The sequence below is a fragment of the Geotrypetes seraphini genome, chromosome 8 (assembly GCF_902459505.1).
Source record: "Geotrypetes seraphini chromosome 8, aGeoSer1.1, whole genome shotgun sequence".
Classification (NCBI taxonomy): domain Eukaryota; kingdom Metazoa; phylum Chordata; class Amphibia; order Gymnophiona; family Dermophiidae; genus Geotrypetes; species Geotrypetes seraphini.
The window spans coordinates 124,274,254-124,300,795 of record NC_047091.1 but is presented as its reverse complement, the minus strand read 5'-3'; the positions used below and the strand labels follow the sequence as shown (position 1 = coordinate 124,300,795).

Below are 26,542 nucleotides of genomic sequence, written 5' to 3'. Positions count from 1 at the left end.
GCAGGAGCGCGAAAAGCTTGCTCCTGCCCGTTGCACCTATGGACCACCAGGGATTGGCAGAGTAGGTACAAGGACAGGGCAGGGAGGGGAGACAGGGTGCAGAGCTTGGCGGCGGCCTACAATAATTTTGGGAGGGGGCACTAGCCAGAATATAGACTAGATCTCTCTGCAGCCTTTGACCTGGTAGACCATGACATCCTTCTACAAATACTAGACTCAATAGGAATCAGTGGTAAGGTACTATCATGGTTTAAAGGATTCCTACACTCCAGAACAAACAGAGTTAAAACAAACAAAGAAAAATCTGAGCCAAGGTCCAATACCTGCGGAGTATCCCAAGGATCACCTCTTTCTTCCACACTCTTCAATCTATACATTGCCTCCCTCGGCTCCTAACTAAATAAACAAGGCCTAACCTCCTATAGCTATGCAGACGACATCACCATTCTCCTTCTGTTCGATCAACCAGCAGACACAACACACAGAACACTTGAAACAGTAGCAACATGGATGAAAGACCACAAACTAAAACTAAATCCTGACAAAACAAACTTCATCCTACTCAAAAATAACAAAACCTCAACAGTAACAAACCTGGTCATAAACTCTATAACATACCCCATTCAACCCACCTTAAAACTCCTGGGAGTACTGAGAGATAGAGGCTGTACAATGCAGCCACAAATCAACAAAACAATAAAAAAAATCATTTGCAGTCATGAGAAACCTAAGACAAGTTCAAAAATTCTTCAACAAAAAACAATTCCAACTCTTTACAATCCCTAACCCTAGGTCTAATACATTACTGCAACATACTATATCTCCCTTGCCCAGCAACCATGATGAAACAACTACAAACAATTCAAAACACAGCCCTAAGACTGGTCTACTCGCTGAAGAATCAGAGGCATACCACGACTCACACTGGCTCCCAATACAAGCGAAGAGTACACTTCAAATTTTACTGCCTATTATTTAAAGCAATAAACGGAGACAGCCCAGCCTATTGAAACAATCAACTAATTCAATCCACCTCAACCAGACATAGGAGAACCCACACACCATTCACATACCCTCCAACCAAAAACAAACAAAAAAAACTATACGACAACCTCCTAGCCACTCGAGCTGCAACACTTGACATCCAACTCTACAATCTATTGACCTCGACCACAGACTACAAAACCTTCAAAAAAGAAATAAAAACCCTTCTATTCAAAAAACACATAAAACCGAACACAGTCAGAACTACCCCAAGCATCACCTGCAACTACTCCTTATGTATCTCTAATATCATGACAATTCAGATATAATCCTTAGCAACTTAAAGAAATGTACCAACTACTCCCAACACACTTCTAATGTCCTGACAATTCAGATATAATCCTTAGCAACTTAAAGAAATGTACCAACTACTCCCAACACACTTCTAATGTCCTGACAATTCAGATATAATCCTTAGCAACTTAAAGAAATGTACCAACTACTCCCAACACACTTCTAATGTCCTGACAATTCATTTGTAATCCACCTTGAACCACAAGGTATTGGTGGAATAGAAATCACTAATGTAATGTAATTTTTGGCCTATTTTTTTGGCCTAAAAATCCTGGTTTATATTCGAGTATATATGGTACATTTCTTGGTGCATTCTAGTATAGTCCTTAACTCTTTCTTCAAAGAGCTTCTCAAGGTCACATGCTGCAACATCTTTCCACGTAAAAGAATATTATAACCTATGAAGAAACATACTCTAGAATTAATAAAGCTACAAGATTTCAGTAACACCAGTAGCAAAACTCGTACAAAGAGACAGGCTGAAATGCAAACGTTTGAATACAATCACAGGAGTCATTCAACCACTTTGATTGTAACCACAGAAAGATGCTATATCAAACCCTAGCCCCTTTCCCATTCTAACGACACACTCAGAAATGAAAGTATGAGTTACATATGTACAAATGTCTATATCAACCAACAGTATAGTTGTTCTTTAAGTGATAAAGTCTAAAAGCCAATTAGGATCCCAGTTTCCAGCAGTCCGGAATGCTTTCTTCAGGGAACAAACAAATGACAATAACTCACAAATCGTAAAAATGCAGCTCAAACAATAAATGAAATAGCAAATCATGTTGGCATCTTCATTTTTATGATTTGTGAGTTATTTATTTGTCCCCTGAAGACGGCATTCCAGACTGTCGAAACTGGGATCCTAGTTGGGATCAAGCTTTTAGACTGTCACTGAGACAAACAACTACACAGACTTTTATGTTAATAAAAATACTGTTGGTTGATATAGACATCTCGCTTGCCTGTTCTTTGGTTGCTTGCTACATTTTGAGGCAAGATCTCTTCCCTTTCTTGTTTGTTTCCAATATGTACAAAGGTGCAATGAAAGAAGACTCAACAGATCACCCTTCAGCACTGCCTTGTGCTTTATTCTTTGCTATATGGCCCTCAGCAGGGCTTCATGCTCTGCTCTATCTTATTTACTTATGCACACTGATCTTCCTCTCCATACTGCTATTTTTAAGAAATTCCCTTTCCACTCTCTGAAAAGGAAAAAGTGTTCTCTAAAACCTCTGGAGCTGAAAATTGTGTACTCTCTACAACCAAGCAAATTTTTCACATCTTGCTCTGCTGGTTCTAAGAGTTTAATGAGGATCCACTCTGTCCAGATTCATTGCCACTGCCTCTGAGTCTGGTTACTGCAGCAGAAGGGTATACAGCAGCAAAGAGTGTGTGTGTGTGGGAGGGGGGCTAGGGGATGAAGTATATATACCATCAGGGAGAAGAATGGGGTATGTGGAGATGATATACAGGGACAGCTGAAGCATGTATACCAGCAGAGCTAGAGTGGGATGGGATTGGAAATAGAGTACTGGAATCTAGGGATAGCTTTTCTAAAGTTCTATTTTGCTTTATCATCTCTTCCTTATTTTCTCAGATCAAGTGATTTAGATTGAACAAGAGGAACAATGTCCTCCCCTGATGGAGTTAAATAAAGGGGGCTGTTTAGCACTGAAGAGACCTCTTTAATTGAAATGAATACTCAGAACGTCCCAAACAAAAGTGTGAACAAAAAAAAAAAAAAAACATGCAATGGCACAGCTTCTTGGGTCAAGTAGAGAGACCCCAGTCAGTCAGATAAACCAGCCTCACATGATGTGGGACTTACAGGGCCCTGTAGTTATAAACCCAGTCTGGTCTCTTGACATTCAGATATAGGGGTTCAAAGTAAGATACCCAGCAGAGCTTCAATAAACCAGGTTTGGGGTGAGATAGACTAACCCATCTCCCCCTTGCCCCCTCAATTCAAGACAGTGGTATATAGGGCCTAGAGTAACATCCAATCTAGTGTTACAATGCTCCTTCATTGGGCTGAAACCTGTGGCACAATAAAGCAGAACTTTGTTTTTTCATGTAAGATTTGGAGGAAAAATCCGTATTATTGGCACCTCAGTTTATTCTCTCTCTTAATTCAAGACATGCCATGATGTAAAACTTGTCTGGTGTCTCTTTGGCAGGGTCTTCTAACATGGCAGGAGAAGGAATAGGCAGGGGCTTGTTTCATAATATCAGAATCAGGCGTGCTGAGTGCACAGAGGAACTGCATTGTAAGAATGCTTCCACGGCAGAACAGATACCCTCTGCTCCTGCTAAAGCCAACCAAGTATTGGGGTGCTGAGCTGCCTTAATCCTTCATCTTCCTATTACTGAAGAGGCAGAAAACAGACTCGCTTAATGTTATGGGAATAGCATCTCTAGAATTAATTTGAAGGAAAATTAAGGCCCTTCATCTTCCTGTGAGCTCTCTCCCTTTGCTACAGCAGACAGCAAGCTCTTTTCTCTTGCTATAGCTGACTGTGGGTTTTCTCTCTTGCTACAGCAGACTGTGGACTCTCTCGTCTCTCTGTGCCCTGCCTCTGTCTCATCCTGCAGAACTGAAAGGTGTCAAGGAAAAGTAGAAAAGCATAAAAAGCCGTTAGAAGCAGATCCTGAGACATAACAATAGACAATTACAGATCTGCAGGGTAAGGTGAATTCTCCATGGACAATCAGGATGAGTCAGCCACATACTGGTGATGGCATCTGATGGCATCATGGACAAATTAGCTCTTCTTGAATTCAGAAAAACCTAGAAAGGCCTTTCTGAGTATTTGTTAGCCACCCACCTAAGTGCCCATCTATTCTCTCTCCTATCTGCCCTGCCAGATACATCTTCCTGCTCTCCTCTGCTCCCTATAATCTTTTTTCCTCTTCTACCTGGTTTTTGTCTTCCCAATTCTGTCCCTATACTGTGGTCCCTAATGCTTTCCTGTGGCTAAAGGATGCAGAAGTGCTTAGAGGCCATGCAGGTCCTCAGACTCCTTACTTGCAGCGAAAATCAGGCAATCAGAGGGAAATCCAGAAACAGTACTGGCACCCTGCTACCAAACATCAGCAGAGACTGGGAAACAGCTAAGCACAATGGTGCAGTGGATGTTGCTGTCAAGACTCTGTACTTACTACACTATGCTGCATGGAGAAAAGTTGAGTCGCTGGCACTCTCACCCTCACCCATGCACAGCAGTAGTTTATACAGACACACAAACCTGAATGGTACTCAATTCAGTGCTAAGGACATTGAAAGAGCAGAGCCTTCAACTATGTTATGTGGTGATCCACACCAGTATTCAAAAGTGTGGGCATGCTGGACAATCTTCCAGTCTATGCAAGTCCTTTATGGAGCGCTTCTACTACTATAGTGAATCTATCTGCAGATTCCATGGAACCAACTGCTAGCACAAGATTAGATCATTGTCTCAGACTTTCTACAGTGCTAATGTTGACCAGCCAAATTAGCAGCCTGTAGCCTCTGTCTGAGGGTTGCTCACTACACTTGCAGACCATTCCTCTTATCTCACCACAGAGCATTTCAGTACAGCACCAGCACAGACTTTGGTGCTCAAACTATTAGCGCCAGATGTTGCAGTGGGTGATCACCTTTGACCCCATTCTGTTTAATATTTATATGACAACATTACAATACTTGAAATTATTTCCAACTGAATCAATTTATACTTAAGCAGACAATATCTTTATCCTGCTTGAAGTCGACCCTTCCCTAAATAACATCTAATATTAATTTGTGCATTTCAAGAATCAAGGACTGGGCTTCTTTGGTTCATATGAAATTAAATACTATAAAGGCAAAATTATTTTGGTTTGGGCTGAAGATAGAAATGCTACCTTCTTCTGTACAACTGATTTCAGGAGACTCATTAGAGATTGAGTTTACTTCTAAAATTCAGGGTTTCATTTTAGATTCCACATTCTCTTTTCAAATTAGCAATGTGATTAAAAAAAAGCTTTTTTCAGCCTTAGGATGCTTAGACAGGTTTGCCACTATTCTTTCAGCAAAATTTTGGTGTTTTGGTTCAAGCAGTCATTTTATTTCAATTAGATTATGTAAATTCACTTTATATATGATTGAGTAAATGCAGCCTGAAAAGGCTGCAGCTCATTCAGAATACAGCGGCAAAATTGATCTTTGATAAATGTAAATATCATCATGTTACCCCTCTGTTAAAGGCACTTCACTGGCTTCCAATTTACTGGAGAATTCATATTAAATGTACCAGTGTAATCTTTAAAATTCTATATGGAATTTTTTTCTCTGTTGTTCCTATCTTTTTCAATTCTTGCTTGCCATCTAATTCCAGAAGTGCCCATCAATAAAAACTTGGTTTTCCTACCATAAAAAATATCAAAACTACAGCCAATTTTTGTCATTTGTTTACCTTTTTATTTGCAAAAATTTGGAATGAGCTTCTGTCTGAAGTTAGACTTTTTTCTCAATTATCAATTTTCTAGAGAATGCAAAAAACTCATTTATTTACATTACATTAGGGATTTCTATTCCACCATTGCCTTGCAGTTCAAGGCGGTTTACAAATGGTTTGTCCGGAGATTAGAAGTATTTAGGGAGTAGTTTGTACATTTCTTTGATTTGTTAAGGATTACATCTGAGTTGTCATGATATTAGAAGTTTATATGTAGTAGTTTCAGGTGATGCTTGGGACATTTCTGATTGTGTTAGTTCGGTTTTATGTGTTTTATTAATAGAAGGGTTTTTATTTCTTTTTTGAAGGTTTTGTAGTCTATGGTCATGGTCAATATTTCAGGAGTCTCTAACAAATTCATCTGTTTCTAATTAATGATCTTTTATCTGTCAATTTTGATCCCTTCTTTGTTTGATTCATAATATTTGTAAACCGAGTCGAGCCCTCAGAGGGATGAATCGGTATATAAAACTAAAGGATTGGACTGGATTGCTCATTTGGAATCCAGTAACCACCACCACATGGTTTAGTTAGTATTAACAAACAAAAATACAGGTTCTATGTGCAATTGTATAGAATTTTCAATAAGTTCAAGGAGGGAAAGACCTCAGAAGCCTGCACCAACCAGAATATCAAATTCTGTTATGGTTATTCAGCAGGACAGGTTTGTAATCATAGGTCTCACACACCCCTCCACACCGGTCACCAACATAACATTTTTTATCGTGTATTAAACACTTCTCACTTTTAAACCGGTGAAAAAAAAAGAAAAGAAAAATGCACTTATCTGCAATAAGGTGTGGAGGGGTGTGTGAGACCTATGATTACAAACCTGTCCTGCTGAATAACCATAACAGAATTTGATATTCTGGTTGGCGCAGGCTTCTGAGGTCTTTCCCTCCTTGAACTTATTGAAAATTCTATACAATTGCACATAGAACCTGTATTTTTGTTTGTTGCTCACATTGAAGAGGTTCAGACCCATTTCAGTTATATATTAGTTAGTATTAAGACAATTGTAGAGAGAGCTCAATTGAAAGTGAAGGTTCTAGACTTTAAAAATACTTTGTTCAGATGGGAGATTACATCAAGGAATTGTCTGGATGACAACATCTAGAAGAAGCTATTGTAAAGGCAACAAACCATTTTGTAAGGAAAGTATGTAAAACGAAAAGAAAAAGAAGGCCAATTTAGTTCTCAAAAGTAATAGTTGAAAAGGTAAGGAAAAAGAGGTTAACTTTAAAAACTACAAAAGATTGCAGAAAGAGGAAGAAAGGCAAAAAATATCTGGAAAAGTTAAGAGGCTAGTCGAGTAGTCAGGAAAGAAAAGATGCAAATGGAAGAAAAAAAAATAGTTGTCATGGTAAAACATGGGAATAAGACATTTTTTAGATATACTCTATATACTCAAATATAAACCGACCCAAATATAAACTATAAACTGAGGTAACCATTTTTCCTTCTAAAAGGAGGACAAAAGATAGACTCAAATATAAATTGGGGGTGGAAGTGCATTGTGTTTAATATTCAAGTGCAGTGCCTTGCACCCTGTTCCTCCCTCCCTCCCTCGCTGCTCTGCATCCAGGCCCCTCATTCATTCCCTTGTATCTGCACCCAGCCCCTCCTTCTCTGCCAGGTTCTGTAGCCTTTCCTCTCTCCCTCCCAATGCCTTGCAGGCCTCCACCAGGCCTGCCGTGAGACCTAATGGTCTAGCAGTGGTCGGGACAGGAGGGATCCCTCCCGTTTCCTGTCCCAGACGATTCTAATTAGTTTTATCTCCCTCCCGCCTCCCCCCACGTACTTTAAGTATCCCTGGTGGTCCAGCAGTGAATCGCAAGAACTGTGCAGAACTGCTAGCTAATTGGCAGACAATTAGCTAGCGGTTCTGCACAGGCAGAAGCAACGGAAGGTCCGTCCTGTCACGATTCACCACTGGACCATCAGGGATACTTAAGGTACATGAAGGAGGCAGGAGGGAGATAAAATTAATTAGAATCGGGCTGGGACAATTGGCGGGAGGGATCCTTCTTGTCCTACCCATTTTTTGGCCCCAAAACCTCAGTTTATATCGAGTATATACGATGTTCGTGATATGAGGAAGTGCAAAAACAGCATTGTGAGACTCAAAGGTGAAGGGAGGAATATGCAGAAGCTGATAAAGATAAGGCTGAATTGCTTAACAAATATTTCTATTTTGTGTTCACAGCTGAATGACTGGGAGTGGGACTGCAGAAGAAAAAAGCAAATAGGTCAGGAGGTGTGGTAGACCCTGATCGATTTTCTGAGGATTGTGTTTGTGATGAGCTAGCTAAAGGTGGACAAAGCAATGGGAACGGATGGTGTACATCTGAGGGTACTGAAGGAACTTAGGGAAGTTTTGGCAATTCTGCTGGCTGACCTTTTCAATGCTTCTCTAGAGTTGGGAGTGGTATTGGTGGACTGGAGAAGGGTGGTTGCAGTCCTTCTCCACAAAAGCAAAAGTAAGGAAGTAGGGAACTACAGCCCTGTAAGTCTTACTTTTGTGGTAAGTAAATTAATGAAAATGCTTTTAAAATAGAGAATAATGACATTTCTGGACTCTAGTGGATTATAGAACCTGAGGCAACATGGATTCACTAGAGGAAGGTCTTGTCAGACAAATCTAATCAATTCTTTGACTAGGTGACCAAAGAATTGGATAGGAGGAGAGTGCCAGATGTGGTGTATTTAGATTTTAGCAAAAGACTGACAAGTGTTCCACATAGGTGAGCCCCAAAGTGACGGACTGAATCAACAACTGGTTGAGTGGAAAGTGACATAGAATAGTGGTTAATGGAAATCACTCTGAGGAAAGGGTGCCTTCAAGGTTCAGTTCTTGGGCCTGTTCATTTTAACATTTATTTAAACAATATTGCTGAAGGGTTATCTGGTAAGATTTGCCTCTTTGCAGATGATACTAAAATCTTCAATAGAACAGATACCCCTGATGATGTGGATAACATCAGGAAGGACCTAGTGAAGCTTGGTCTGAAATTTGGCAGCTAAGATTTAATGCTAAGAAATGCAAAGTCTGGAAATCTCTGCAGTTGTCGCCCCTCTGGCCTTGTCATATCAAGTTCTCTCTTGCTATCTGATTTCTGGGTTGCATTTCTTCTCCACTTACAAGCAGGAAGGCTGGACAGACACCAAAACCTCACTAAATATGAGCTATCCAGATAAAAGACTACATACTCATAACATTAAAGAAGCTCTCATCTCTCATTTAGAAGTAACCAAACATCATATGGATCTTCTGAACTCATCTGTCCCCTATGATTCAAATTCCCTGGTCACTGTCATAGCTTACTGCACTCTCACTAGCTGGCTCCTGGAATGTATTTATTCTCTGCCTACAAGCGAACAAGCTGCTCCTGTGGCAATGGTTCTTCAAACTGCATTCTTGTCATAGGCATATCATCAATCCTGGCACTATCCTGAAGCCATGACTCTTGTAGTTCTTTTAATTCAACAAGATAAACACCCTGGCCTTTTTCCCTTTTCATTATTGTCTTCATTTAACATTTTAGCATGACGTGCTAGACAGTGGCCAAGCACATGGGCTGTAAAGGGTGAACACGCACTTGCCTACATAAGTCCCCTTTAGAGTCCTCCACATGGGAATCACTAGTGTTTGGCTGATTCATCCTGCTTGTCCATGGAAAAAGAGAGGTTATTTACTTGTAACGAATATTAGGTTCTTACCTCGATAATCTTCTTCCTGGTAGATGTATAGAGGATGACACAGGGATAAATATGTCCCCGTCCCCGCAGTATCTATCTTCATCCCCATCCCATCCCTGCAAGCTCTATCTTCATATGTACAAGCCTCGAATACTTGTGCATATGAACACTTGTGCACTTTGAGGCTTGTGCAGATGAGGACAGAGTTTTGCAGGGATAGGGCAGAGGAAGGGACACAACTATATGGGACAGGACAGGGATGGAGAGAGATCCCACAGGGATGGGGACAAATTTGTCCCTATGTCATTCTCTAGGAGTCTTGACTATAGCTAATATCCCCCTGCTCACAAATTGTGCTGCAGAAGGGTGAAATTTACAATCAACTCTGCTTCCTTCTCCAGTGGCTGTAGCGCCCCCTTCAGTTTGTACCAAAGCAATCATTCAACAATACAACAGAAGAAAGACAGGAGGGTATGGGGAACATCCTCGATAATACATTTCTATTCTGTAAGAAATAAAAATTGAACCAAGTTAATTAACCCATATCGTAAACCCAAGTGGAATGAACAACCCACCTGTCAAAGTGCAAACAGTACACTTAAGGAGCTCTGAGAAACACTTTTTTTTTTGTTTTTTTGTTTTAAATGTTTGGTATTGTACTCTTTATGACAGACTGGCAGGCGAAGATCTTCAGCCTTGGATATACACTCTGTCCGAGGCAGTAAGCAGGCAAATTCTGACTGACAGGTCAGGGCTTCAAGGCTCCTAGACACATCTAACAGAAAGAAGATTATTGAGGTAAGAAACTAATCTTCTGTTCTGATGCAATATGTCTAGGAGTCCTGACTATAGGTAAAGTACCTAAGCAAACTCCTGAGTGTAAGGCAGGACAGATAAGCCTGTCCTTAAAACAGAGGACCGAAAAGCTGTATCCTCTTGTACTACCACATTCACTCTATAAAACTTTATAAATGTATGGAGAGTAGACCACTTAGTGCCCTACAAATCTTCTTGGGAGGGATTGCCTGAGACTCCACCCATGAAGAGGCAACCCCTCTAGCGGAGTATGCTCGCAAGGAAATTGGTGGCTGTTTCCTATAGCCAACGTACGCTAACGAGATTGCCTTACAATTCCATCTAGAAAAAGTCACTTTAGATGCTGGCTTACCCAGCCTAGCAGCATTGGTAAGGACAAAAAGATAATCTAAGAGACTAAATTCATTCATCACTTCAAGATAATGGAGAAGAACTCTCCACACATCTAGCAATTCCAACAATCTGTCTCTTCTTGGAACCCGTAGAATGGAATGCAGTTAACCTGACCTCCTGATTGATTTGGAAGGCCACCACCACCTTTGGCAAAAATGATGGGATTGTGCAAAGAAAGACTCCTGCTTCTGTAAAGTCTGAGAAACGGCTCTCTACATGATAGTGCCTGAATCTCCGATACTTGTTGCCGAGATGGCTACCAAGAACACCGTCTTCAATGTCAAATCCAGCAGTTACACTTCCTGCAAAGGAAATGGCGGAAATGGCTGTCTTACCGGAGGCCGTAATCTGAGCGCCCTCTTCCCATACGCTACAATAGCTTTACTCACAGTCTGTCTGTGCTGGTGCTTGCCTGCTTCAGCTGTCAAAGAGGCTCAAGTCCATTTGCTGTGATCTTCGGGCTGCCAGTTGAACCAAAGTCAGACAGATACCTCAACTCCTACAGATCCACACAAGGGAGGAGGAAAAATGCAGTCGGCACCCACCAAAGCTTAACCGGACCGCCACAGGGGCCAAACAGCCCACACTCAGCACCTGATAAAATCTGGTTACATGCTAGCATTCAGGGGAATGGACTTTGACTTCCAAGTCCTAGTGCAGGCTGGCCAGACAGGTACCATGAGGGTTTCCCTGATAGCTGCAGACATCTTTCCCAGAGTCTGCATCCTCTTCCAGGCATTGTTGTCCCAGGGTTATTGGGAACCTTCTTAGTATTGCAAAACCTCCAGATTCAGATAAAAACTCCCCAAAATAAGAAAGAAAAAGAAATGATCATAACACCATCTTTTCAACTCGCCCGCAGAAGAAAAAAAAAATGAAGGGTGCATTACAGCCACTGGAGAAGGAGAATTGAAGAATGTAAATGTTTTCCTTTTGAAACACAACTTGCGAGCAGGGAGATATTACCTATAGTCAGAACTCTAGACATATTGCACCAGAACAGGGTGCTCTCCATGGACAGCAGGATAAGTCAACTACATAAATCTATATTATGTCTACCCTATGATGAGTCTGCTTACAGAAAAAGAATGCACTGGAAAGAAAATAAGTAGGCATGTTGGTGAGGGCTGGTTAACAAGCCAGAAAGGCCATTCTAGGCTTTTCTGAATTCTAGGAGAGCTAATTCATCCATGAAACTATCAGATGATGTCACCATCAGTGTGTGGATGACTTATGCTGTTGTCCATGAAAAATCTCAGTTACAGGTAAGTAATCTCACTAAGACCACAAATATCAATAGTATCAAACTTACTTTAAAATGTATAAGAGCTGGGTGTGGCAAGTGTAAAGGATGAGAGCAGAGTGTGAGGGCATGCCTGCATGCACCCTGCTTACCTGGTACTGTGAAGTTCTGAGTGTAAATGATCTCATCTTCTATGTTGTACAAGTCCTCATCATCCTCACTGTAACCATGGAGATCCTCCAGGTAAGGCACCACTGTCATGCTGCGCCACCTGTCCTTTGTGTCTGGACTGGGAGGGATGGGCACCCAAGGCTCTGTTTGTGGGTGCTTCTTACGAAACCAGCTGCAAAAGGAAGAAGAAAAGTACCAATACTACCCAAGACACCACTTAAGAGAGGTAAATATGCCCATCCATAAGGGACAGCACACTCACCAGCAACTACTACTACTAATCATTTCTATAGCACTGTTAGATGTATGCAGCGCTGTACATTAAATATTTAAGAGACAATCCCTACAATCTTTGCCCTATCCATTCAGAGGCTGACAAAACTGCTGGAAGAGATTTTATTTTAAATCGGTAGATAAGACACAAGAACAGAAGCAGATTTCTAGTGAACATCCTGTCCCATGCCCACTGTACTTAAGGAGCAGCTTGTCCCTGTGCTGTGGATTTATATCAATGGACATTTCACAATGGTGAAAAACTTGTTCATATTCCCTTGGCGAACTAAAAGTATAAAGTTATTCCTCTGGACCTTGCACCTAGATGGAAATCAGAACACTAACCCAGAGCTACAGATATTAAAAATACAATCAAACCTCGGTTTGTGAGTAACGCGGTTTGCGAGTGTTTTGCAAGATGAGCAAAACATTTTCACAAATCGTGACTTGCAAATGGAGCGTTGACTCAATTTGTGAGTCCCCCTCACGAATGCCCGCCCGCTCAAACTGAAACTTTACCCCCATCTGGCACCGGCACGCAGCACCAACCCACAGGAGGTGTTGGTGCTGGAAGATCATGCTGCTTGCCAGACTGGGCCTTGAGCATCTGCGCATGCTCAAGGCCTTCTGGCTCTCGCTCTCTCCGAGAATCTCAGAGAGAGGTGGGAACCAGAAGGCCTTGAGCATGTGCAGATGCTCAAGGCTCAGTCCGGCAAGCAGCATGATCTTCGGGCACCGGCACCTCCTGTGGGTTGATGCTGCATGCCGGTGCCAGATGGGGTTAAAGCTTCAGTTTGGGCGGGCAGGCAGGCTTTCGCAAGGGGGGGGGGGCAATGCCAGTTCATGGGAGGGGGATGTGGAAGAGCACCAGTGGCCTTGAGGGTGGGTGGGGTGGAACAGTGCCGGTGGCCGCAGGGAGGAGGTGGAACCAATCAAGCAATTTTCCCTTACTTCCTATGGGGAAACTCGCTTTGATATACAAGTAATTTGGTTTACGAGCATGCTTCTGGAACGAATTATACTCGTAAACCAAGGTTCCACTGTACCTCAAACGGTATAAATAATGAACAAGGAGGAAAATGTGGAACAAGAGACCATAATGGGAAGTTCAGAAAAGGGTGGTAGATGCAATTGACACAGAGGCCCAGATGCTCTAAAATTACCGTTAAAATCCTGTGGGTCACTGTGGTGCCAGTAAGTTGTCCAATTTGAAAATGACGATCAATGCTCAAACAACTTCGCAAGCAAATGAGGTTCACGGAAATCCCATCCGTTCAGCCACTGGAGCAAGCAACTGACACGTGCGCAGAACAGTCCACAGAAAGAGGCATGAATGTGTGCATGAACATTAATCATAGGCATGCCTTAGAGGAGTGCACCATAGGTGCATGTCATAAGGAGAGAGAATGGGAGGGGCAAAATGTGAAAACATTTTTTTTATATAGTGCTTCAGCAGGACAAGTGCTCCTGTCATGCAATCGGTATCCTGAAAATATATTCTTAAACTGCTTCGGTGGGACAAGTACTCCCCTCATTCAATCAGCATCCTGCTTCGGCATGACACATTCTCCCCTCATGCAATCGGCAGACCCCCCCTCCAAATATGATGGACTTCTACCTTGCATGCAATGGGCAACATAAGCTTTAACAAACATGGCGCAGACTTGCCTTCAACACATTCGCACGAGATGCATTTTTAACACTACTGGCACTCCCCAGGCCAGCTGGTAATTTTGAAGCATTAAAAAAAATCAGTGCTTCATTTTGTTTATCAACAGGTGATGTCAAAGCATTGCTTGGAGTGCTAGTTTTAATATTAATTATCTCATTTTACTACATTTACATATGAGCAGTGGAGTTGGAGGCTGCTAGGAAGTAGAGAATGACACAGTGGCTTTTACCCACGGCTAACCGCAGATAGCCCGTCGAAACGGTGGGGGGGAAAAAGTGCTCACTGTGGGTACACTGTTTAACATCTGGCACTCCTTAACCTCTAAAAACGACTCCACCATTCCCCCCTCCTCCCCTCCCCATCAGCAGACGAACTAGCAAAATTCTTCAATGAAAAGATCACTACCATAAGACGCTCATTCCCACCAGCAGTCTCTTACAATTCTCTGGTTCCTAGCGACTCTAACCCTATCCCAGCCGACTCTAACCCTACCCCAGCAGACAGATCCTGGACTGTCTTTGAGCACGTATCCGAATCCCAGATTTCCAAACTCTGCCTCAAACTGAAATCCTGCAAATGTACCCTGGACCCATTCCCTTCCTATCTATACGAGAAAATTCCCGTGCAGGCCATTTCATCCCTCACCAGACTTATAAACTCTGCTTTACTATCGGGCTTATTTTCCGCAGAAATGGGACATATTGCCTTGACTCCTAAAACTAATGAATTATGCTCTATTGGAAACCTTAGGAGGGACCTACCTAGACACTACCAGGTCCTACTCACTGCACTCATACAAAGACCCGTTCATTCACTTAACACACAAACAACAAGAAAAAAGAAAAAAAAAGTGGAGAAAAAGCCTCAGTTCATCTTTATTTGGCAAAAAACTCCACTTATAAACAACCATTAAGCAAGGTCCAAAATGTATCAGTTCACTCAGCAGTGAGAAACACTATAGTAGCCCTCGTAGGAACCACCTCAAAAAAATCTAGCACGCCAAATAACAAAACTTCAAAAAATGTGAGCAAAGCAAACAGCACATATGAGTCTCAAACACAGTCAATGGTAATGGGGTCAATGCCTTGACCCCATTACTGAAAAAAGCTGATCTTGACCCCTCCTCACCTTCTAACTATCATCCCATAGCAAATATCCCTCTCCTGACCAAAATGCTAGAGGCCATCATATCTACCCAACTCTCATCTTACCTAGAGAGATTCTCCATTCTCTTACCTTACCAATATGGCTTCAGACCCAACTTCAGCACCGAATCCCTACTGACCTCATTAATTTCAAAAGTGCAACAACCACATTCTCGTAATAAGTTTGCTGTCCTACTACAATTCGATCTTTCTGCAGCTTTTGATGTTGTCCAGCATGATATTCTAATTTATCAACTTTCCGAGATAGGCATTGACTGCACAGTTTTAGAGTGGTTCTCGAAATTCTTACGATCCCGCTCCTACACTGTTAACGCAAATGGCACCACGTCCTCTCCTTGGAAACTGATTTGCGGAGTCCCGCAGGGATCACCTCTACTCCCAATTTTCTTCAACATCTATATGTGTTCCCTGAAACTCTTCCATCCATCCTTGAAACACTCTACACATATGCTGAGACAGACTTGAACCTCACCAACCTCTCTGAGAACATAAAAGCATGCATAACGAAACTCCAATCCTGGTCCCTCACAGTATAAATGAAACTGAACGAGTCCAAAATGAAACTACTCTGGCTCGGCCCAAAATTAGAACAGCTCCCACCCTCATTTCACTGCCTTCTGGTGCCACAGTGCAGCTTGAGTTCTCAAGCAAAGTTCTAGGCATCATTATTGACTCCTTCTCTTTCCTTCAATGACCATCTTAACTCCTTGGTAAAGTCATGCTTTTTTAGCCTCCACATGCTGAGGAAAGTGAGATCCTGCTTCCACTAACAACATTTTGCCGTACAATCTATCATCCTCTCCAGACTAGACTACTGTAACTCCATCTATTTAAGTCTAACCAAAAAAAGCCTTCAAAGACTTCAGCGGATTCAGAATACTGCGGCCAAGCTGATCTTCGCAAAAAGCAAATTTGATCATGTTTCCCCACTTCTGTCCACACTTCACTGGCTTCCAGTAATTTCCAGGATCCATTTTAAATGTGCTTACCTAGCTTTTAAGATCCTACACAGCATCCTCCCTCCCCTAGTTCCATATCTTGGAATTCCTTGAGTCCTGATACCAGCAGATCCACCCATAAACTTAAACTATCCTTCCCCTCACTAAAAGGTATCCTCTATGTGGGAAAATTTGGGAAATCTATCTTCTTCAGAATCACTGAGCTTTGGAATAACCTTACTGCCCCACTACGGAATCTAGGCTCCTTCCAACTATTCCAAAGCATCTGAAAACTAGGCTATTCACAAAAATGTAATGCTTTCTTCCCCCTATACTCAACCTCCAACCCCATTATGATGTTCCTTCCTTACATTAAGATCTTGTAAACTGTGCCGAGCTCTATAATTATGGAGAAGATGCGGTATATAAACTTAAGGTTTAATTTAGTTTACGGGGACAAAGACATCTACCGCCCCGTGGAGCGGGTGAATGGCCTTGTCCCCGCAGTTAAGGGAGGGAACGCACGTGGTCTCCGATCGCACGCGGCCCCCCTCCCTCCCTACCCGAATCTATCTCCCTTCCTCCCCCTTACCTTCACGGCACGTTTTAAGTTCAGAGTAACTTGTTGAAAGCCGACGGAGCCTACGTGCAGTCGCATGTGTCTGTGGGCGAAAGCTTCTCCTCTGATGCAAGGAAAAGACCGTGGTGAGTCATTATGTGCATTATTAGGTAAAATACTTCAATGCTAAACCAGTAGGATCTAGTTTAGTATAGATTATTAAAGGCACGATGAGCTTAGAGCAGTGGTCTCAAACTCGAACCCTTTGCAGGACCACATTTTGGATTTGTAGGTACTTGGAGGGCCTCCGAAAAAATAGTTAATGTCTTATTAAAGAAATGACAATTTTGCATGAGGTAAAACTCTTTATAGTTTATAAATCTTTCCTTCTGGCTAAGTCTTAATAATAATATTGTAATTTGTAGCTAAAGAGACATATGATCAAGAAACTGTTTTATTTTACTTTTCTTATTATGATAAACATATTGAGGGCCTCAAAATATAGTACCTGGTGGGCCGCATGTGACCCCCAGGCTGTGAGTTTAAGACCACTGGCTTAGAGCATCCGGGCCAGAAAGTCTGAAAATTTAAGAAGCTCCGATTACAAAAGGATGGTCTCACAGCAATTTAAAAGGAAGTAAATGTAACGTCCTAGGGATATGTTGTATTAAAAGGGATTTTACCTATCCTTTGTCTATGAGAAACACTGTATCTGTAGATCTGTTCCTTCTAGATGTTCCTTATTTTCCATCATATTCATATTTTTAATTCATAGCCTCTCCCCCCACAGCAAATCAAATATAGAAGGAATGAGCCCTGTGAACCACATACACATAAACCACCCACACACTATCCTCCAGACACAAAAGCCTATTAAGATGACAGTACTAGAGAAAGCTTCACATAGCAAAACAGTGTAGGACTGTCAGTTTAAAATCCAAAACCTCTGGCACTGCTGCTTCCTCCTACTACCCCACACCAAAAAGGCCAGAAGTATTCAACTGTAATGCACAACTCCCTCTGGTTTTCTATTATTTCTATCATCTATCACAGTCTGGCTGCTGCCAGGCACATAACTTTATCTCTTCTTATCTAAATCAGTGTTTCAAGTGTTCCCACATTTAATTCCAAAACACAGGAACCAGCGCCAAGGGCCTTAGTACTTTTGGAAGGGGTAGAAGTGGCTAGTCCTATCTTGAAGACTTTCAGGATGTACATAATAAATATACATGAGAGATATTTGTACCCATAGGACTGCATGCACTGCACCTTCAATCTCATGCATAGCAGAGGTAAGGACACACCCCAAGTCTTCTGCTACCCTCAGGATCCTGCAGACCCAGATGCTCCTGGTCTTATTATCAACTCCTGCAATCCATTCTTTCTATACAAATTCAGAGACACATCTGGGGAAAAGGCAAGAGTTTCCATGGAAACCGTGAACTGCTGCAGAATCCTGTCTTTTTTATCGCATCATTTCCTAAATCCAGTTTATAAGCATTAAAAGCCTTCATAGAGGCAAACAATTTCATTTTCAGTTTTGATTATAATGCAAAAATAGACCAAAATCTTTCTGCCCAGTTTTGGTCATAAAATTACTATTTTTGTTCATGTTTTAGATTTGACTTAAAATGACCAGTGTTTTCAATAGAAGCTGAAAATATGTGACTAGTCCCATTTGTTTCTCCCCCCCCCCCCCCCCCCCCCGAGTCTCCTCTTTACCCACTGGCTCCCCTTTAGCTTATATTACAATCTCTGGTGGTTTGGTAGTGCAGCTGGGGCAGGAATGAGCCAAGTTTCTCATGCCCATTCCAATTCTGCTCTCAAAATGGCTGCAATGACTGGAGCATTGCTCCTGCCCTGACTTTACTACTAGACTACCAAGGATTATAAGATGTGAGGATGCTACTCTTTGTATTCCTTTATTTTTTGTAATGTAATTGCAAGTAATGTAGTTATGAACTTGCACAATAGTTTATATGTTCCAAATAAATGCTTTTGATACAAAATTTTAGCAGGACTTAAGGAGGAAATTCTACAAATGGCGCTTAGGCGCCAGTATGTGCCCTACAAGTGCCTAAGTTAAGAAACACCATTTTAAATAGCAAAAAAACGTTAAAGCACCTTCTGGCATCTAAAAAAATCAGTGCCGAATCATGCCTCTGTAGGCGCTTTAAGCCACCTAATACCACTGTGGGTGTAGCTAATGCCAGAAGTGGCATTAGATGGCCTAAAGCACCTACTTAGGCACGATTCATGACAAAGACCGGTGCTGGAAATGTAGTCCTGAAAAACCTGGCCTAAATTTCCAGCACCTATCTTTCCTGGAGGTGCAGTTCTTATACGGCGCAGTCGTGTGATTGACATGCGAACGGCAGCCACTTTTTAGGCGGCCGCTGATATCGACACAGTATAGAGAATCCAGGTTTAAGACTTTAAATTTGTAATAACAAGTTCCTTAGAAATTAGCCTTATAGCAAGACAGACAGTCCAGGTCACGAGCCCGAGATAGCAAAATCAACCCAGTCAGTCCAAGTTGACCTAGTCAAATCAAGTCAGTTGTTGTTTGAAAGGCTTGTCAATACAGGACTGGTTGCACGAGTGGAAGTCAGAATTATTGGTTTTTCCTAACTGACAGTGGATCCTGGCAGTAGAGATGAACCTTAGCTTTCAGTTACAGCACTGAAACCAGCACAAAATCCTTTTCTGCAGGGTAATTTTCAGCCATGCTCTGTTTTCAGCAGAAAATGATTGCGTTTTTGATGGGATGATAAGCTCCTTAAAAATTAGTCTCTTTAAGAGTTATGACATCAACTGCTGCTCCAAAAGTGGCGTAAAGTCAGCCACTGTAAAAGCACTGTGGCTTTTGGTTTCAGTTTTTTATTAGCTGCAGTCCATTTGTGTGGAGGCTATTTTCCTTGGAGGTAAAATATGTTTTATTATTTAAATTATTATACTCTGGCTTGGATACTATGGGTTTAGCAGAGGGATATAAACTGCAAGCTCTGACAATCCACAGTAGTCTTACTGGTCCATTTTCACACAATAAAACTTTTGAATTTTGGGGGTTTGGCATAAACTAGGTGATGAAGTGTCCATTGCAGTTTCAGTTTTGGCCTAAAGCTTTCGGACAGTTTTGGCTGAAACTGAAAAGAAGTTTAATTTAGCCTCTAGCTTTCAGTCATGAGCTGTCCAGGCACAAAATCAGACATTGGGAGAAACAGGGATCATGTAGGAGTTCTGTAGACCAGGGTTTCTCAACGCGCGGTATGCGGGCTGACCGTCACCCCCCCTACCCGCCCATTCACCGCCGGCTACCTTTAATTACACAAGTCACAAGTACTGGAAGGGAAGGGCCAGGTACCCTTGGCTGCCCTGGACCTTCTCTTAGAATTTATGGCAGGGTGAAGGCTTGTGGGCCAGGAGCGTGCAATCGGCTGCATGCACATGGCCCAGCCCTTTCCTTCCTGTACTTGCAGCACCAGCTGGACCAAAATTTAAGGTAGTGGGCTGCAAGCGGTGGGGGGGTAGGAGGAATCAACAGCGGGTCGGCTTGGGGGCAGGCAGGCTTTGACGCAGCTTCGAGGGAGGGAATAGAAAGGAACAATTATTGGGCCTGAGTGAAGAAAGAGAAAAGAAAGATAGAAAAAAGAAAGGACGAAAGAAAGGAAGGAATATTGGATGCACAGTCAGAAGGAAGTGCAGCCAGAGACTCATGAAAGCAGCAGACAACAAAGGTAGGAAAATGATTTTATTTTCAATTTAATGATCAAAATGTGTCAGTTTTGAGAATTTATATCTGCTGTCTATTTTGCACTATTTTTTTCTGGTTTTCTATATTTGTTACTGAGGTACATTGCATATTGATATCTTTGAAACTCCCCCAGATATAAATGTTAATTAACATTTTCTCTGCATACAATGTGCTTTGTTTTTTTTAATTTTGTGGTTACCATTAGGTATTAATAAGATTATATTGTGTATATATGAATTGTATTACAATTACCGTATTTTCACGTAGATAACGCGCACCCGTGTAAAACGTGCACACGGGTATAGCGCGCGGAAAACACAAATTTATATACAGAAATTTTTATATACCGCGCACACCCGTATACCACGCATGCTGCCCGACTCTCCTTTCGCCCGCCCCGACTCTCCTCTGGCCACCCCGACTCTCCTTTCGCCTGCCCCGACTCTCCTCTCCCCCTTGAAGTCCTGTCCCCACCCTGAAACCCTGATGCCCCCCCACGACGTCCGATTCACCCCCCCCCCCGCAGGACCGCTCGCATCCCCACCCCAAAGGACCGCTCGCACGCACATGCACCCCCACTTTTAAGGACCGCTCGCACCCCCACAGCCTCCCGACCCCCCCCATCATGTAGAAGCTCCTACCGGTGTCCTGCTGCTTCCTCTTGGCGGTCCCGCCCTTTCTCTGACGTCAAGCCCTCTTGCCCCGCCGACTCCCCGACACGATCGGGGCAAGAGGGAGCTCAAGCCCTCTTGCCCCAGCCAACCGTGGCACCCCCGACACGATCGGGGCAAGAGGGAGCTCAAGCCCTCTTGCCCCCCGACATGATCGGGGCAAAAGAGAGCCCAAGCCCTCTTGCCCCACCGACTCCCCAACTCCCCGACAATATCGGGCCAGGAGGGAGCCCAAGCCCTCCTGGCTCTGGCTCCGGCACCCCCCCCCCCCCGCTAGTTGTTCGGGCCAGGAGGGAGCCCAAGTCCTCCTGGCCCTGGCGACACCCCCCCCCGCTAGTTGTTTGGGCCAGGAGGGAGCCCAAACCTTCCTAGCCACGGCGACCCCCTATCCCCACCCCGCACTACATTACGGGCAGGAGGGATCCCAGGCCCTCCTGCCCTCGACACAAACCCCCCTCCCCCAACGACCGCCCCCCCAGCCGACCTGCGACCCCCCCTGGCCGACCCCCACGACACACCCACCCCCCTTCCCGTACCTTTGTGTAGTTGGCCGGACAGATGGGAGCCAAACCCGCGTGTCGGCAGGCAGCCAACGACGGAATGAGGCCGGATTGGCCCATCCGTCCCAAAGCTCCGCCTACTGGTGGGTCCTAAGGCGCCTGGGCCAATCAGAATAGGCCCGGGAGCCTTAGGTCCCTCCTGGGGGCGGGGTCTTGGACACATGGTCGGGTTGGGCCCATGTGCCTCAGGCCCCGCCCCCAGGAGGGACCTACGGCTCCCGGGCCTATTCTGATTGGCCTAGGCGCCTTAGGCCCCACCAGTAGGCGGAGCTTTGGGACGGATGGGCCAATCCGGCCTCATTCCATCGTTGGCTGCCTGCCAGACAGGCGGGTTTGGCTCCCGTCTGACCGGCCAACTACACAAAGGTACAGGGAAGGGGGTGGGGGTGTCGTGGGGGTCGGCCAGGGGGGTCGCGGGTCGGCTGGGGGGGCGGTCGGAGGTTCTTGGGGGGGGCGGTCTTTGGGAGGAGGGGGGTTTGCGTTGAGGGCAGGAGGGTCTGGGATCCCTCCTGTCCGTAATGTAGTGCGGGGTGGGGGTAGGGGGTCGCCGTGGCTAGGAGGGTTTGGGCTCCCTCCTGGCCCGAACAACTAGCGGAGCGGGGGTGGCAAGAGCCAGGAGGGCTTGGGCTCCCTCCTGGGCCGATATTGTCGGGGAGTTGGGGAGTCGGGGGGGCAAGAAGGCTTGAGCTCCCTCTTGCCCCGATCGTGTCGGGGGTGCCACGGTTGGCTGGGGCAAGAGGGCTTGACGTCAGAGAAAGGGCGGGACCGCCGGAAGAAGCAGCGCAGGCGCAGGGCTCACAGAAGGGCCGGGACTGCCAAGAGGAAGCAGCAGGACACCGGTAGGAGCTTCTACATGATGGGGGGGGGGGTCCGGAGGCTGTGGGGGTGCAAGCGGTCCTTCAGGCTGGGGGTGCGGGTGGGAGTGCGTGCGAGCGGTCCTTCAGAGTGCGGGTGCGTGCGAGCGGTCCTTCGGGGTGGGGGTGCGAGCGGTCCTGCGGGGGGGTGAATCAGACGTCGGGGGGGGGGGAACTATGTAAAAAAAAATTTGTACAACGTGCAAGGGTATGCGTGGTTTGTAAAAACTATGTATAACGCGTGCGTTATATGCGAGAAAATACGGTAGTATTATCATTATTGGGGTGGAGTCAGGGGCGACAGGTTTGGGACCAACAGAGATCATTCATTTACCTACCCAGCTGTCCTCAGGTTGTGCATTCCGGGTTCAGTTCATCAAATTGGCTGTGGGTTTTCTTGCATAAGGCAATTTCATTAATTCTTTCTACTAAACCCATATCAGTTCTCTGCCTATATAATCTCTCTAGGGGCAAAATATACAGTCCATTCTCATTATTCATGTATTCACAATGCATGATTTCGCCTATCTGCGGTTGCACCAGTTGCAACCAATATTTCCCATTTGCACTGCTGTATTCACACATTAACGGACTGGCACTTAACCCCCCAGCTATTTTGCTTTCACCTTGTTGTCAGGCTTTGCTTCTAGATACAACCCCAAGTGTTCAGAGAGTGAATTACAGGTACTTCAAGTGCTGCCCCATGCAGGAACCTAACCCTATTTTCCAATAGGATCCACTGTTCACTTTTCATGGTTTTGAGGCGCAATGTGTATTGCTGGAACCTAACCTCTATTTTCCCTTTGTTGTTCGCGATTTTGCATTCACAAACATTTTTAGGAACTATACTACCACAGATGAGAATGGACTGCACCTTTTATTCCCCTGAAATCAGAAAATGCCAACACAAACTCTCCTCCAGCAATAAAAAAATTTGAGCAAAGTTATAAATCAGGACAAGGAAGGAGGGGTAACTAGTTCAGACACCCAGCAGCTCACAACATGAAAGTGAGAACACCCACAGTCACATGTAAGCCTGCAGGAAGAACCCCTACTCTTTCCTTCCTGCATACTGGGCTGACACAAGTCTCTCCAGAATCTCATTTCCCAGGGCAGCAAACTGTCCTAATAACACAGTCTGTGCTTGACAGACAGTTACTGGCATGCAGCAAGAGGCAGAATGACAGAGAAGAGAGAAACCCCAATGGTCTAACTGCGGGGGAGGTTAAGGAACAGAGATGGAGAAAAAGATGTCTGGGAAATAGCACAGTTAAAGAGCACTTTTCCAAAACTCACTCAATCTACTTTTTGTCAGTTTTAAAGTTATACAATTAATTTTTTTCATCAAAGCAAAATTCCTTTACTGAAGGTTATTTCTATGCCAAAACTCAGTAAGTCCATGGTATTTTAATTACTTTGTGTTTAATATTCTATGCAAACTTACTCAGTCTAAAAGCTGTTATCTATTTTTCTCAAAACTGCTGCTGATAGACTGAGTGAGTTTTGGAAAAGTGCTCTTCAATTGCTGCTCCATGGACCTAGCCTGGGGGGCATCTGTCTCTGGGAGGCACTCTCTGACAGTCTGCAGGTGAGCTAAATATACAAAGCACCCCATGCTGGATATAAAGGGTGAATCTGCAATGCTGATCCTGGAGCTGTTTCAAGCTCACAGTTGCCACCTTTGATTAAAGATAGAAAGTCCAAACCAAATAGGATGGAAATATCTATAAAATAATGAGAAAACAACATAATCTTACAGGTAAGACTGGCAATGAAGTAGAGCTGAAATCACTTACTTGTGCTCCCTGATCTGCTGGATTGAAAACCTCTTTGCTGGATCATATGCAAGCATTCCTAAAAAAGCAGGAAAAAGGCTTTAGATAGCCTGCAACTCCTAGCACCACAATCCACTTCTAGAACAAGACACCTTTAAAAGGCCAAAGCTGACTGCTTAGTTCTTAAATCAGATGCACACACTGACAAAGGGCAGTAAAATGTCTTTCCTTCCTACCACCCTTTTTCACCTATCCATTCTTCCATGGAGGCTGGCCCTAAAAGTTGTGAACAGCTCTATGATAATAATAATAACAACTTTATTCTTCTATACCGCCATAGTCGTGAGACTTCTAGGCGGTTTACATTGAAGAGGGCTGGACAGTCAGCGAGTAACAATATGCAGAGATAAGGGAAATACAGCATGCAGAATAAATTATTGTCTTATACGCAGGAGTGGACATGTTTGAAATATTAGAAATTGATTTTGAGGATGAACCCCCATCCTCTACTACCCACACCTTTCCTCTTATTCCCTCATATGACCCCCCTCCCCAATACCCACACCTCTCCTCTTGTACTCTGAAGTAGACCCCAATACACACACATAGCCCTCTCATGCCCTCATGCAACACCCCCTCCCCAATGCCCAGATTTTTCTTCTCATGCCTTGAGGTAAATCCTGATACACAATTCTCCTCTCTCTAAGAACAAAGTTTTGTAAATATAAGAACATAAGAATTGCCGCTGCTGGGTCAGACCAGTGGTCCATTGTGCCCAGCAGTCCGCTCACGAGGCGGCCCTCTGATCAAAGACCAGCGCCATGAGACTAGCCCTATCTGTGTATATTCCGGTTCAGCAGGAACTTGTCGAGCTTGGTCTTGAATCCCTGGAGGGTGTTTTCCCCTATGACAGACTCCGGAAGAGCATTCCAGTTTTCTACCACTCTCTGGGTGAAGAACTTCCTCACGTTCGTACGGAATCTACCCCCTTTCAATTTTAGAGAGTGCCCTCTCGTTCTCCCTACCTTTGAGAGAGTGAACAACCTCTCCTTTTCCACCAAGTCTATTCCCTTCAGTACCTTGAATGTTTCAATCATGTCCCCTCTCAATCTCCTCTGTTTGAGAAAAGGTAGAGTTTCTCTAATCTTTCGCTGTACGGCAACTCCTCCAGCCCCGTAACCATCTTAGTCACTCTTCTCTGGACCCTTTTGAGTAGTACCATGTCCTTCTTCATGTACAGTGACCAGTGCTGGATGCAGTACTCCAGGTGAGGGCACACCATGGCCCGGTACAGCGGCATGATAACCTTCTTCGATCTGTTCATGATCCCCTTATTTATAATTCCTAGCATTCTGTTTTCCCTTTTCACCACCGCTGCCGCACATTGCGCAGACAGCTTCATCAACTTGTCGATCAGAACTCCCAAGTCCTTTTCCTGGGAGGTCTCTCCAAGTACCGCCCCGGACATCCTGTATTCGTGCATGAGATTTTTGTTACCGACATGCATCACTTTACAGTTATCCACGTTGAACCTCATCTGCTATGTCAATGCCCATTCCTCGAGCCTGATTATGTCACATTGCAGATCTTCGCAATCGCCCTGCGTTTTCACTACTCTGAACAACTTCGTATCGTCCGCTAATTTAATCACATCACTCGTCGTACCTACGTCCAGATCGTTTATAAAGATGTGGAAGAGCACGGGTCCAAGCACCGAGCCCTGCTGCACCCCACTTGTGACGCTCTTCCAGTCCAAGTATTGTCCATTTACTCCCACTCACCGTGTCCTATGCTCCAGCCAGTTTTTACCATTACTTGTTCTGCCTTAATGTTTACTATGCACCAGCAGTAGCAATATTAAAACGCAACAGGCACTCATTTTTATATTTAATAAGGAGAAAAGCAGTTACACGTCCAATTAAAGTCTAGTTAGTTCAAACTATTCCTCAAAATTGGATGGTAATGCAGATGTGAAAGAGCCTCACAAAATATAAAGACAGCACACAATCTTACAAAAAGAAAATGTTATGTGAGAAATCTGCAGGTATATATTCACATTCTTAAACCTTTAAGACTCCAATGCAGTTTCACATAATATACAAATTGTAACCCATCTGACTGCATGTTATATACATTATGCATATTATGTATGTTAACCTGTAACCCGTTCTTA

The 26,542-nt window shown here is 43.9% G+C and overlaps 1 protein-coding gene across 1 annotated transcript in view; it reads right to left on the bottom strand.

Annotated features, from left to right (window-relative positions):
* Nucleotides 1–26,542, bottom strand: part of STK11 (serine/threonine kinase 11) — a 195,565-nt gene that overhangs the window by 53,454 nt on the left and 115,569 nt on the right. Inside the window, exons 7-8 of the mRNA XM_033956999.1 lie at nt 24,391–24,448; nt 12,129–12,319 (exon numbers count right to left, since the gene is read on the bottom strand). Of these exons, the coding sequence (XP_033812890.1) occupies nt 12,129–12,319; nt 24,391–24,448 (249 nt within the window). The remainder of the gene's footprint in view (nt 1–12,128; nt 12,320–24,390; nt 24,449–26,542) is intronic.